General features: G+C 38.7%; 1 protein-coding gene and 1 gene segment (V, D, J or C); both read left to right on the top strand.

Moving 5' to 3' along the window:
• The first annotated feature begins 1,621 nt into the window (after positions 1-1,621).
• LOC140581441 (T-cell receptor alpha chain V region RL-5-like) lies at positions 1,622-2,085 on the top strand. The segment is given in 2 exon segments: positions 1,622-1,664; positions 1,775-2,085. Coding segments are annotated over 2 exon segments (354 nt in total).
• A 2,221-nt stretch (positions 2,086-4,306) lies between these two features.
• LOC140581440 (uncharacterized) lies at positions 4,307-12,707 on the top strand. Its single transcript, XM_072704011.1, has 6 exons — positions 4,307-4,385; positions 4,511-4,814; positions 5,559-5,632; positions 11,669-11,782; positions 12,035-12,390; positions 12,684-12,707. Exons 1-6 carry the CDS (start codon positions 4,343-4,345, stop codon positions 12,705-12,707), a joined length of 915 nt encoding a protein of 304 aa, XP_072560112.1. The 5' UTR covers positions 4,307-4,342.
• The last annotated feature ends 1,403 nt before the right edge of the window (positions 12,708-14,110 follow it).

Raw genomic sequence — 14,110 nt, 5'->3', positions numbered from 1 at the left:
ACTTGCATTACTGCAGAATAAAAGTGTAAGCCTGTCCTTCATTGGCTTATGTCCAGGCAGTGCCTTCTCCTCCTGAGTGATACGCCATTTTGGTCATTTTCTTCCAAAATAACCAAGTCTCATCATAATTGAAGACTTGATGAGAGACGTAGCCTTTGTGTTCCATGAAGTACACAAATTTGTCCACGAACGCATTCGCACTTTCTTGGTTCGAACTTGAAGCCTCCTCATGTCGTACAACACAATGAATTCCACTTGGTCAGCAAAATTTCTCAAACCATAGCTTTAAAATCTTTAACCTAGGCAATGGTAGTTGTCCTTCATGTGTCATTGTCTTATAATAGGGCTAGGTGATGCAGTTAAATTCTTAAATAAATTCTTAAATAAATTTACCTAGGGGAGGGGATTCGCCTACAATTAACTTCATTGAATGAAAATACTGCAATATAACAAAAATATTATTATTGCAAACCCACCATACACACTCTTCCCGCATCTCGAAAAAACGCCGCATGGACTAAATTGCCCTACGAAATATATTTCACCGAGTTCCCCATGATACATTTCACCAGCTGGCTAAAATAAAATTCTGTTTCATCAGGTATATAATGGCATTGCATAGTTAGAAAAAGATTCATCCAATGGTTTTTACCAAGAAAAGGTGGCAGTGGACAGGTCACGAAACCACATGTATTCCACAGCATCTAGGATATTCAAATATATGCACCATGTCTAGGTATTACTTAGCTTACTTTTGGTTAACATTAAAATTCATAGTAAAGTGAACATTTGTAACAGTGTCTGCATATCTGGCTGCATGTAATTCAATGAGGTGGTGTCCTTTTCATCATGCCTGCATGCTATAATGTCTGCAGTCCACTAGATGTCGCTGCTTAATGTATTGATAGAGCAACACAATGAGAGTGACATCTCATGTTTTCATGAGGCTTAATCTGCCCATCACTAGTTGTTGGTAATTAGCCACCATGATAAAAGAGGTCAGCTGTGGTTAAGGGCAATTAATGGGAATATGACTGAATGTGGGCAGTGTTTGTGCTGGGGAGTGAATAAGCATCATATTCTAGGAGACTCAGAGGGTGTTTTCCTTTGGTTTGATTTTAATTTGTAAATATTCCATGTTGAACCAGAGTGAAAGGAGTTGAGATTAGTGGATGGAAACCCAAAGTGTGATCAGTCTAAGAGAGTCCAGCACATCTCTCGCTGTCATGTAATATTAAGTTATTTAGAATATAATAGAATAAAATAGAATAGAATAGAATACCCTTTGTTGTGGGTATTCTATGGATATGGAGATGGCAACAGTGGTCTGAAATTTAAAGAGAGATTTATTGCCAGTGTGAATACAGACTTAAAAACTGTACCTTTGACAGAACAGAAATTACAGTTATCTGATTCGTCATGGGGTTTGTAAAGTAAAATGGTAATTATGTGGTAAATACATGCATGAAACAGACATGCAATGTATTCACCCAATTGGGAGGGTTTATTCCTGAGAGGGAGGTCATGTGACGTGTACTTTCATTAAAACAACAAATCAAGGAGCAGAACTCAACAGACCAGACTGAAAACCAGAGTTCATAACTGTTATCACTAGTTAAACATGGAGAAGTCATACATCTTAGTTATCATAACCATCACCACAGGTAACTATTTTAAAAGGCATAAATATATAAAAATAAATAGTATTATGGGTTCAGTAAATTTCTTTGTTGCACTATTATGTTTATTTTGATTTATTCCTTTTTTTCTATAGGCTTAACTGCAGGTGATGACATCAGACCTGATAAAGAAGAAGTTTCCAGTAAAGAAGGAGAATCAGTGACATTGAGCTGCAACTACAGAGCAAGCAGTGAAAATATTATCCTGTACTGGTACAGACAGCACTCTAATCAGGCACCACAGTACCTACTGCTTAAAGGTGCCGGGGGATACAGTAGCTATGAGGAAACTATCAACACCAGATTTAAATGCATCATATCCAAGGACTCGACACAACTCACCATTGACAGTCTTACCATAGCAGACACAGCCATCTACTACTGTGCTCTGATGGTGGCACAGTGATCTAAACTTACTGACACGCTGTACAAAAACTCAACTGACAAAAACTTCCTCTCAGTGGGCATCAGAAGTAGCTTCCTTCCCACAATCTGGGATCAGTTCCAGAGCAGCAGATGTTCAGGTATAAAGCTGGTTATTGTGGTTACATCAGTCAGAGGAGCTGATGGCTGAGATACTGAGGTAAACAGAGCAGGAAGCTGCAGATGATACAGTCTGTGTTTTTCCTAGAGAATAAAATATAGAATAATATTGCCATATATACTTCCAAGTGTGGAGAGAAATAAATAAAATGTAAAAAAGTCATGTGGATCTAAGGATTTACATTGACTTTCATTTAGCAGACACTTTTGTCCAAAGTGATGTACAAATGAGGCAAACAGTACATTAAATATATATGTGGTGGTGAGGTGTTGATCTAATAAGAGCAGCACAAGAGCAGCACTGCTAAGCTTCCAGTGAATGTCCAGTTAAAAGTGTGAGCACTATTGGAGCAAGAGTTACACAAAGTCTTATCAAGATCTTATCAAGAACCTAATAATACAATTAAATGACCATAAGCAGAACATTAAAAACATTTAGAGAACACCGAGCGACTTTTCCCATCCTAGATAACATGCAGCAGGAGTAGACTTGTAGCCGTTCCACACTCGCTCCTGCTCCCCTCCGCTCACATACTCTATATAACTCCCAACATCTATAGTATAAACAAATTAGTACAGTATAATGACCCACATTTACACACCACCAGGACCTCCTGGTCCCTCTGCATGCAAGATTAACATCAGGGTTACTGACCCACATCCCCAATATGTTAGTTAATCAGAGCGAATCTGATTGATGGCAGATGTGCATCCACAAATGACTGAATGCTGTAATGAATTCAAAAGGTGCTACAACAAAGTATTAGTTTAAGGGAATGTACACTAAATCAACCAGCTGTTTTTATTTTTTTTATTATTCCCCCAAACAGATGTGGTTGATTTCTATTGAACTGTACAGGTTACAGGTGACATTAAAGGTGGGAAACGTTTTGAAATAATTTATTGTGGTCTCATTTTGTGATATCACAAAAACCTGGCATTTTAACAGGGGTTTGTACATTTTCTATATCCACTGTAAGTTCCTGGTCCCGGTTTACAAGGTCCTGCGCTGTCTCAACACGGAACTTTTGTACCTCCTGGCCACTTTCATGTGTTGCTTTCTGGGACCTTTATGCATGAGGGATGCAAAACGTTTGTTGGTTAAACTCCACACATAATTTCATACGAAATTTCACACTGCCATAAAAAAGCAATTGCGAATGAAGTTGTTTTGTTAATTGTTTATATTTTATCTGCATGTGACATGCTCATGTTTCTTATTAAATCCATCCAGCAGATCGATCTTTTACAGCACAGAGAATATAGCATAAGTAACTAGATTCTCACTTATTTGGACAATTCTAAGTGATGAGGAACAAACTTTAGAATACTTAGCCTTTTTGCAGGAAAATGAGCTACATAAACATTAGACACTAGAGGGAGCTGTTCATAAATGTTTTCAAACACATCCAGAGTGGGGAGAGAAATATCATATTTTCAGTAATACATGTCAGATATTGAAGTGAACAGCCACAGTGATAGACTGTCTGAAGTGTAATCTTATGTGGTGAAACTCTCCAGTAGCTGATAACATGTATATATTAGTAATACTACTGAGGAATGCACTGCTCCGTACATGTATTTCCCATGTAAAAATGTTATTCATTCCATAAGTAGAGGTATACATTTCCTTTGGGTTGCAGTGGGAGTGAATGCAGTTAAAGTTGATCAGCCTCCTTTGACTCACCCAAGGGAGACAAAGCTGTACTAACATGCAGCCATGATATTACAAGCAAGGTTCCTGAACTTCTCCTTCAGGGATTTGCTAAACCTCTATTGTAACATTACATTCTCAATGGATGTGAACAGAACAGAACTTCAAGCCAACCTCTCCATCAATGAGAGCAGGGCAGAAGACACAGCTGTGTATTACTGTGCTGTGAGGCCCACAGCAACACAGAGCGTGTGTCTGAAGGTACAAAAACAGTTATAGCTTCTCTGAGAATCAGGAGTGACTCAGTGTGTTAGAAGCACTATGTAATAACAAACAGTACAGACAGCCAATAGTGGGGGTTTATACCTGTGAGGGAAGTCATGTGACATGTTTAATCTCATTACATCAACAAGTCAACTCAGACTCAACAGAGCAGAGTGAACAGCAGGGCTGATTTCTGTGCTACATGGAGAAGTCATTTATCTTAGTTATTATAACCATCACCACAGGTAACCGTCCTAAAAGGCCTCAGTGTTTGTGATATAGGAAATCAAATGTCATTACCGATATAGTAAACTTTATTCCTACATTATGCTATTTTTTTATTGATATTATTAATGTTTTCTCCTTTTAGGATTAACTGCAGGTGATGATATCAGTCCAGATGAACAAGAAGTTTCCAGTAAAGAAGGAGAATCAGTGACATTGAGCTGCAGTTACAGAGCAACCAGTGAAAATATTTATCTTTACTGGTACAGACAGCACTCTAATCAGGCACCACAGTACCTACTCCATAAAGGTGCCAGGTCATATACTTATGAGAACATCCCAGATAAACGATTCAAATCTACTACATCCAGGGATTCCACCCAGCTCACCATTGAGAGTCCTACCATAGCAGATACAGCCATCTACTACTGTGCTCTGAGGGATGCACAGTGATCAAAAGTTACTGCAACGCTGTACAAAAACTCATACAACAAGAACTTCCTCTCAGTGGGCATCAGAAGTAGCTTCCTTCCCACAATCTGGGATCAGTTCCAGAGCAGCAGATGTTCAGGTATAAAGCTGGTTATTGTGGTTACATCAGTCAGAGGAGCTGATAGCTGATATATTGAAGAATCTGCTGTTACTGCAGTCTCTGCTGCTATAGAAACATGATTTATTGGCTTTCAGAGCGTGAGTGAAGCTGACTGTCATTAGCATCTTATTAATTTTGATAGATATTCCGAATCAAAATGTGGGCCAGACAAAAATGAAATGAGTACACAGAAAAACAAACAAACAACATAGGTAAATGTTTATTTGAGATTTTTTTAAATATAAAACAACACCAAATGCTTGTTTTATACATGGAGAGTGTAACTTTTCACACTCAGCACATCCAGCACCTTCTCTGTCATCAGGAATAGTCTCTTTATCCATTTCAGAAGCTTATCTAGGAGACAGTGCTGTCTATTACTGTGCTCTGCAGACCACAGTGATGCATTCATGCTAGAGCTCATACAAAAACCTGCTTCATCTGCTTACACACAATGTACTTCAATGGGCCAAATGAAAAACACTGAGGTTTACCGCAACACCAAATATTGCTGGCAGGTTGTGCAGGTATTTCCTGTCCCCCATTCTGCCTGTGAATATAATTCATGTTTCTGCTCAGAGCTTCATTCCTAATGTCACAGAGTGCAGAGGCATGATGGCCCCAGCTGTCACATGGAGAGAAAGACAGACAGCAGCAGCACCAACTATCCTCCATGTGAGAGAAACACTGACTTCTCATAAAATAACCTTTTCTTTTTGTAACTCCTATATGTAGAGTAGGGTGGTGCATCAGCAATGAGAAAAAATAAAATATTTGAATTTTAACGGTCGCCCCTTCTAAAACTATTCCTTCTTATCTAGAAACATTAGAAAAAAAGTTTGAGCCTCTTAGTTTTATATTTAAAGGTAGCTCATTGGCCTCAAAGTTTACAAAAACGGCATTTTATGTAAAAAAATCTCCAAAACGCAAAATATTTCAAGCTATTTTAAGTATTTTATAGTGAGGAACATGGTAGTTTAATTAAAACAGTACTTTCAAATACATGCAGTTGTGAAAAGGAATCAAAGTCAGTACCTTTCTCTAGTTTCTACTTTGTCGAAGGACTACCTAATAGTACCTATGCAGTATTCAGTCTTGATAATGTCTTTTTCTTGCTGTCGGGATAGGCCTCCCTATGCTGTTGTACCATCTGCAATAAGAACTGAAGCTGTGATTCGTCTTTGGTCACAATCCCAATGAGTTCTTGAGCAAGAGCTACCCCACGTTCAGCATGATCGTTCACCACACTTATGGCATGAACTGTCTCTGCCGCTTGCTTGTAATCCTCCTGTAACTCCCACAAGTCTGGGTCAATGTCGAGAAAGGCATGCGGAAGCTCCATCTGTTGAAAAAGGGTTATGGAATTTGGTGAGATGAATTCTTCAAATTTCTTTTCAGAGAACGTCTTTAGATCGACTTCTATTCGTTTGGTATGACCCTGCTCATCCAATTCAACATCAGCCGCATTTCTTATGGCGTTTACCATCTGTTTCTTGGTTTCTGAAGGTACTGTTCTGTCAAAAAAAGATAAACCAACCAGTTCAGGCGACAAGTACCATAAGTGATTACCAAACTTGAGTGATGCAGCCTTTGATATCTCTGGATTAATCATGGAATAGCTAAGAAGTGATTTCAGTAGCATAAAGTCATTGTATGGTGCACTTGCTGCTAGAGGAGCTGTAATCCATGCCTTCAGGTACACACGTGCTGCAAACACGCACACATCTTGCAGACCCTTCTCCTCACTCTTTGTCAACTGGAACTGGCCTCGAAACATCCAAATCTTGAGACTGTAAATTACTTTCGACAGCCAGCGAGTGTGGTGTGTGGCTCCAGGTGCCGTGAATCGGACTCCTCTCACTGGTACAGATCCAAGAAAAATTACAACCAACTCCAAGAACTCCCTGTAGTCATCCCTTGCCAGACTCTCTGTCAGATATCTATTTGCGAAATCGATGGTACTGTCCTTGATGTCTTGCACTGATCTTGATATAGTATCGTCAGCCAAAATTCTGTTTTTGAAGGATTATTGATATGCGAAAGATGTTCAGCAGGTTACTGGTTGGTCACAGTGGTCAGTTACGAAATTAGTATAAAAACCAATATAAACCGAAATCTGCAAAATTTCAATGCAGCTGAGCTACCAGTAAATAGTCACCAATTAACCTAATATTTTGCCTGAATTTTTTTTTCATATATACGAACAAAAGTAGGGTGGGCGAAGATGATATTTCCAAACTTCCAAAATTTGCACCACCCTAATGTAGAGTCTTTCTTTTAACATCCAAGTAACGAGCTTCTAAACCCCTTCAAAATGCCCAAATAACAATGAAAGAACACTGACAGTTAATGGAATAACATGCAGTTCTCTGAGGGCTGTGATTATGTTACTGATACCATCAGTAGTATGACACTTCCCACTGGATCTGTTTGCCATTGGCCTCATTCATGTTCTTACACAGATTCCCAGGAGGGGGCGACATTGTAGGATCAAGGCCAACAGTTTCATATAGAAACCTACTTAAGGATGGGGGAGAGATTTGTGTACAGACACTGAAACAACAATCAGAAAGACTCTAACTCACTCATAGTGTGGATGCATTTAATTACCTTTATTATAACAGATTAATCATGACATTTACATTGAATATTTTACTTGATCTGTCAGCATTTTATAGTAATTTGATTTCACGAGTAGCTGATGTTTTGTACTGAGGTATGTTACATGGATGCATCTGTTACAAGCAAGTAGCAGGAGGTTAAAAAGTCATTTTAATTACTCATATGATTTAATCACTCATATGATTAGTCATCAGTATAGCAAATAATCATTTTGTCTTGGCACTTCCTATAACTTTTACATGGCTATTTCAGTAGCTTATCTGTGCTTCTGGTGTCCCAACAACCACACACCTGATAAACAGTGATAAAACTGAAACATATACAATGAAATGTATAAAAGTCAAGTTTTTAATAAATGAGCAACATAAAGAAATGCTTCTTATTTGTGTTTTGTTTTAATTTGTGTTTAGCAGAACGACAAAGTCAGATATTCATTGCATACTGGGACTGACCATTTTCTGTGCACAATGCAAATAAACTCTTGAATCTTTCGAAAAATGTATGTATATGTAACTTCAAGGGCCCTGTGAAGGCAGGGAAATTTTGTAGACATTTTACTATAGATATTCATACTTTTACTATAGATATTCAAGCAAGAATATATCCATTTGTTTTGCAGGATTTTGAAATATTCTCCTTTCATGTTACATTTAAACGAAAAGCAAAATATAAAACAAACTGAGGAAATGTAGCTATAAGCCTAGAATGCTGTTTCACAAACTGCCTGGTGGGGGAGACATTGCAGCACAAACAATCATTCTTCTGGTTAAAACACTGTCATATAAGCACCTCCTTATGGCCTGACACTGCAGAGAGATTTGGGTCCAGAGAGTGGAAACAACAACCAGACAGGCTGTTTACCTCATCCTTAGTGAACATAGGTCCATATGTTTATGTCTTTACACCTCAGTTATGGCAGAAGATCTGTGGATTTTTCTTCTCTTCGCTGCATGCTTATTTGGTAAGATTCCTTCTCCTACTGATCTGTTCATGAATTTATTCTGATTCCTGATTTATTTGATCATTGACATTTTTATTTTCCAGAATGCAGAGCTGAAGATGCAGTGAATCAATCAACAGCAGATGTGATTGTGTATGAAGGAGCATCAGTCACTTTGAATTGTACATATAAAACAACATATCCAAACCATTTTCTCTTCTGGTACATACAATATCCCAATGATTCTCCCAAGCTCCTGCAGAGAGCTGTTGAAAAGCCTCCAGATTTAAAGGACAAATTTCATGCCATTCTGGACAAAAATTTGAAAACTGCACCTTTAACAGTACAGGATGTGCAGCTCTCAGACTCTGCAGTGTATTACTGTGCTCTGAGGCCCACAGTGACAGGAAGCTCACTGACACTGTACAAAAACCTGAGGGATGGGGATGTCTATGGGATGTCATTAAAGCTTATATGTGTGTGTAAATGCAGGTGTCCCAATGCTTTTGGCAATAAAGTGTATATCCATTTATTTATATTTTTAAATATTCTCCCATTACACATAAATGGAGCAAACAACCTGAGTAAATGTAATTGAGATCATAGAATGTTGTTGCATAAAATTACAGGTGGGGGCAGCATTGCAGTACAGACAGCCATTCTTCTGTTTAAAACATGTTAGATAATCCCGTGCTGAAAGCCTCACACTGCAGAGAGATTTGGGTATTCAAACTGGAAACAACAAGAAAACAGTTTCAATTATAAGATGCGTCAACTTGCATTTATGGCACAACATTTGTGGATTTTTGTGTTTGCTCCATGTTTCTTTGGTATGATACATTTCTATCCTTATATGCATATCAAGTTGGTATGATTCTTGTTTCATTTAATCATTGACTTAATTCTGTTTTCTCCAGAATGCAGAGCTGATGATCAGGTGTTTCAGTCCAGAGGAGATATAATTGCATATGATGGAGGATCAGTCACTTTCAATTGTGGATATGAAACCACCTTCACAGACCCATATCTCTTCTGGTACATCCAATATTCCAATGAGTCTCCCAAATACCTTCTGAGACGGAGTAGATATGGAGATGATACTGCACCAGGCTACAAGGAGAGATTTCATGCCAGTCTGAACACAACTGCTAAAACTGTACCTTTAACAGTACAGAATGTGCAGCTGTCAGACTCTGCTGTGTATTACTGTGCTCTGAGGCCCACAGTGAGAATAACCTTCTCACACCCTCTACAAAAACACCTGGGGCCTGTTTTATAAAACTTTGCATATACAGTGTGAAGGTAAATGAACAAAGAAATGGAATTTTGAACAGGGCAAGCTGGAGGTCCTCCAGTTGGTCCTCCAGTTGGTGGTGGAGTCACCAAAAAATGTTATATTTCGGGGCCTAAGCATTGGCATAACAAATTATAAAATGTGTGTCAAATGGCAACATATTACTGCTGCAGTAAATTCTGTCAGTTCTATAGAAATATTGTGGAAATTAAACAGAATTGATCCGATCTCAGAGAGAAAGGGAGGTCTTGCTGTGCATATGGACAGTGTAACTGTAGCTGTCATGGGCAAATGAGACTTCACCCCCAAATTGCGACATGCGTATGGCGTATATAGAGTAGGGAATGCCCTATTTAGGTGGTTCTGTGGCAGAGCAGTCAGGAGATACTGACGTGAGTCACTATATTTGTCATGTTGGCATCACAGATGACATAAGAAGAACATGAAAACATAAGAAATTTACAAACGAGAGGAGGCCAATCAAGCTCGTTTGGGGAGAACTTAATGAATAGCTCAGAATTAAAATCTTATCTAGCTCTGATTTAAAGGAACCCAGGATTTTAGCTTGCGCTACACTAACAGGAAGACTATTCCATACTCTAACTACATGCTGTGTAAAGAAGTGCTTTCTCAAATCCATTTTAAAATGTTCTCCCGATAATTTCCACCTATGGCCACGAGTTCTAGTATTTAAACTAATATTGAAATAGCCATTTGGCTGAACAGCATCCAGACCTGTTAGAATCTTATAGACTTGGATCATGTCCCCCCTTAGTCTCCTTTGCTCGAGTTTAAACAGATTCAGCTCAGCTAATCTCTCTTCATAAGACATTCCTCTAACATCAGGAATCATTCTTGTAGCCCTACGTTGAGCTCTTTCCAAGGCAGCAATGTCCTTTTTAAGATATGGTGACCAAACTTGCACACAATATTCTAGGTGGGGTCTTACCAAGGAATTGTATAATCATAGCATCACCTCCCTTGACTTAAACTCCACACATATGCATTAATAAAATTAGACTGCTTTTAATGGAGAAGAACAGCTTCATTAGCACTTATGCTAATGTAAGGGCAGTTGTGGAGGTGTCTGGGAATGTCTGGTGGAACCTTTTGTGAGGCAGAAGCTATTCTCGATGATCATCCCTACATGTCATTCTCCGATGGCCGAAATGACCCTCAATCATTAACCCCTTACCATCTCATACTGTCAGGATCAGCCTCTGCCCTACCTCCTTTTCATTATGTCAGTTCCCCTGTTGGCCTGCAGATGTCTCTGGTCACCCCAAGTGTCCTTGGATCTTAATGTGTTCTTTTATTCCCTAGACTGCTATGTGACTTAATGGGCTGACCTGTGGCCTGTACTACGAAGTGGGGTTACTGGCTTATCGGGGTAACTTGTCGGATTTAAGGTACCACAGTTTAAATGGACTTCATATTCGTTCACTTACATTTTGCCCAGACTACCTTAAATCTGACAAGTTACCCCAATAAGCCAATAACCCCGCTTCGTAGTACAGGCCACTGGCGTCCGCCATTCACACTCCCCTTTATTGTTGTTGGTTCCAGGCTGGTGAGTGGTCAACCACTTTTATAAATTATTATTTCATTATTCTTGTAGACCTGTTAGTCATATGGTGTTTTCATTATGGTTCCTTTGTTTTATTCCATGTTTATTTGTAATACTCTGTTACCTTTGTTATTTTAGTCTCTCCTGGTGTTTGATCCTTTGTCTCATCTGTTTAAAGACATTACATTTTTTGCATCAAACTGATAATAAAACGTGAGAGAGAGAGGGAGGGCTGTCAGGGTGAAACAAGCTGTGTCACAGTGGAACAAGCGTGTTGTTTTGGGGCAGTAGAGGAGTTTCCTGTTAGACCCGACCTTGGTAGCAGAGTATTCAGTTCAGTCTGTCTCTCTCCATCTGCCATGATGTTACTCTGTTCATTTCTTCTCTTTGCAGCACTTATGGGTAAGTGACATACTGCATTAATTTCTAATTTTGTATACCTTTATATACTTTATATAATAAATTATATACCTTTCTAATTTTTTTTTTGTCAAGAAACATGTTTAAATTACCATATTTGCAACAGTTTGCATTGAATTAAAGGAATAGTTCACAGCTGTATTTTATAAAATTATTGCAATTTATCCTTTAAAATATACTTGCTTAATCATGACAACTGAAGAAGTACATCAACCCAAATCTTCTTTTCAACAGATACAACAACTTCATTCACCAAAAAAATGTACGCTGTAGAGGGTGAAAATATCACACTCTCCTGCAATTATAGTAGCTCAGGTGACTACATACAATGGTATCGTCAGTATCCCAGATCAGCACCAGAATTCCTCATCAGTGTTACTGAATACAGCCCTAAAACAAATCATCCAGTTTTTCGATTGTCTGCTGAACCTAACAAGGACAACAAGCGTGTAGATCTGGAGCTCTCCTCTGCAGAAGTGACAGACTCTGCAGTGTACTACTGTGCTCTGAGGCCCACAGTGACAGGAAACTCACTGACGCTGTACAAAAACCTCACTGCATGTGTGAAAAGCAAGGAGCAGGAGATTAAAGTAATTGTAATTACTCCCGAAATCATATTTACACTGTTAGAAATGTTCAGAAACCTGATTATATCACAAATAAGATTTTGTTTGAGTATGTACATTTGTCTTTTTTCTCATCCAATTACTGCTTTCACCATTCTTTAAATAGAAAATGTGAAATCCGACTGACTCAGCACAGCTTCTCACTTGGCTAAATAACTGCAGGCACATAGAATTATTATTTTACATTTAATCAAAAACCTCTCCTTGGATTGCCACCTTATCGTGGTGGAGAGGTTTGCGTGCCTCCGTGACCCCAGGGGCTGTGCTTTCGGGGACAATAGCCCCTGATAGGGTCTCCCAAAGGAAAAAGGTCCCAGGTGAGGGGCCATCCAAAAGGTTATGGCCAAGTAAAGCTGAGCTGGAAAGCAAAGCCCTCCATCTATTGGTACATCTTCATTTAATAGTATATTTAATTGCTTATGACATGCCATGTATATATATAATTTCTGAACTTTTGAGAAATCTTTTTTTTTTTAGAAATAAGCAACACACAGTGCATCAAAAGTTATTTACGCTAAATAACGCAAAAAAATCTAATTTATCACCACTAGAGGGTGGTATTTAACTACAAATTTCAATGAAACGCAACGGAAAAGTAAACGATACACATTTTGACCAAACAAATGAATTTCAAACACTTCAGGGCAATCTTATTCTCCATCTCACAAAAACACACCAAGAAACACACCAAGGGAATATAAATATTACATTTCCAGTTTTATTAGTTATTATTTATTGCTTAAGAGGAGGTATATTTTCTTTTTAGATAGAGTTTATCAGATGCCTTTGATTAGTTCATCTGAGGAAGACAAAGCTGTATTGACATGCAGCCATAATATTACAAACTTCATGTCTATGTACTGCTATGTACAGCATTCAAACAAGGCTCCTGAACTTCTCATTTCGGGATGTGATTCAGATTCATTCAGATTCTCAATGGATGTTGACAGAACAGAACACCTGACCAAACTCTCCATCAGTGACAGTATTTTGGACACAGCTGTGTATTACTGTGCAGTGCAGTCTACAGTGACACAGAGTGTGTATCTGATGGTACATAAACACAGTTACAGTTTCTTTCTGAATCAGCCGTGACCAAGTTTTCCATCACACTGCTCTCGCCCTGTGGGTGGGGTGTCCTTCATCATCCAATTGCCTGAAATCGATATGTCTAATCAATGTCTGCAATGCGTTCAACCACACTGTCAAAAAAGACAATTTATTAGTATCAAAACTTTCATCTGCATTCCCTCGAAATGATACAGCTTCAGCACAGCTTACGCCCTCGATGCTGGGGTCACTGGGCAGGCCGGAACACACTCTGGATTTTCTGGTGCTTTGGTTTGTAAGGAGATAATACTTTGGATATTAAGGAGAGCTTTCATGCTAGTTTGGACACAACTGTAAAAACCTTAGCAGTACAGAGAGTGCAACTGTCAGATTATACTGTGTACTAATGTCCCCTGAGGGCCACAGTGAGAATAACCTTCTCAAACGCTCTACAAAACCACTTGGGCAGTAAGAATGACATAAGAACAGGAGAGTGGCATTTTATTGCAGTATGGTTAAAAAATTATAGTGAACAACATTAAAGGTACAGTGATATAGTTGGACATATCCAGCGGCACTAGATGGCACTGTTTCACTAAAAACAGCAATGAAACTGTGAAGAATATAATAGAAG

This window comes from Paramormyrops kingsleyae, chromosome 21 (genome assembly GCF_048594095.1).
Source record: "Paramormyrops kingsleyae isolate MSU_618 chromosome 21, PKINGS_0.4, whole genome shotgun sequence".
Classification (NCBI taxonomy): domain Eukaryota; kingdom Metazoa; phylum Chordata; class Actinopteri; order Osteoglossiformes; family Mormyridae; genus Paramormyrops; species Paramormyrops kingsleyae.
The sequence above is the reverse complement of the archived record's forward strand: the minus strand, read 5'-3'. Positions and strand labels throughout refer to the sequence as shown.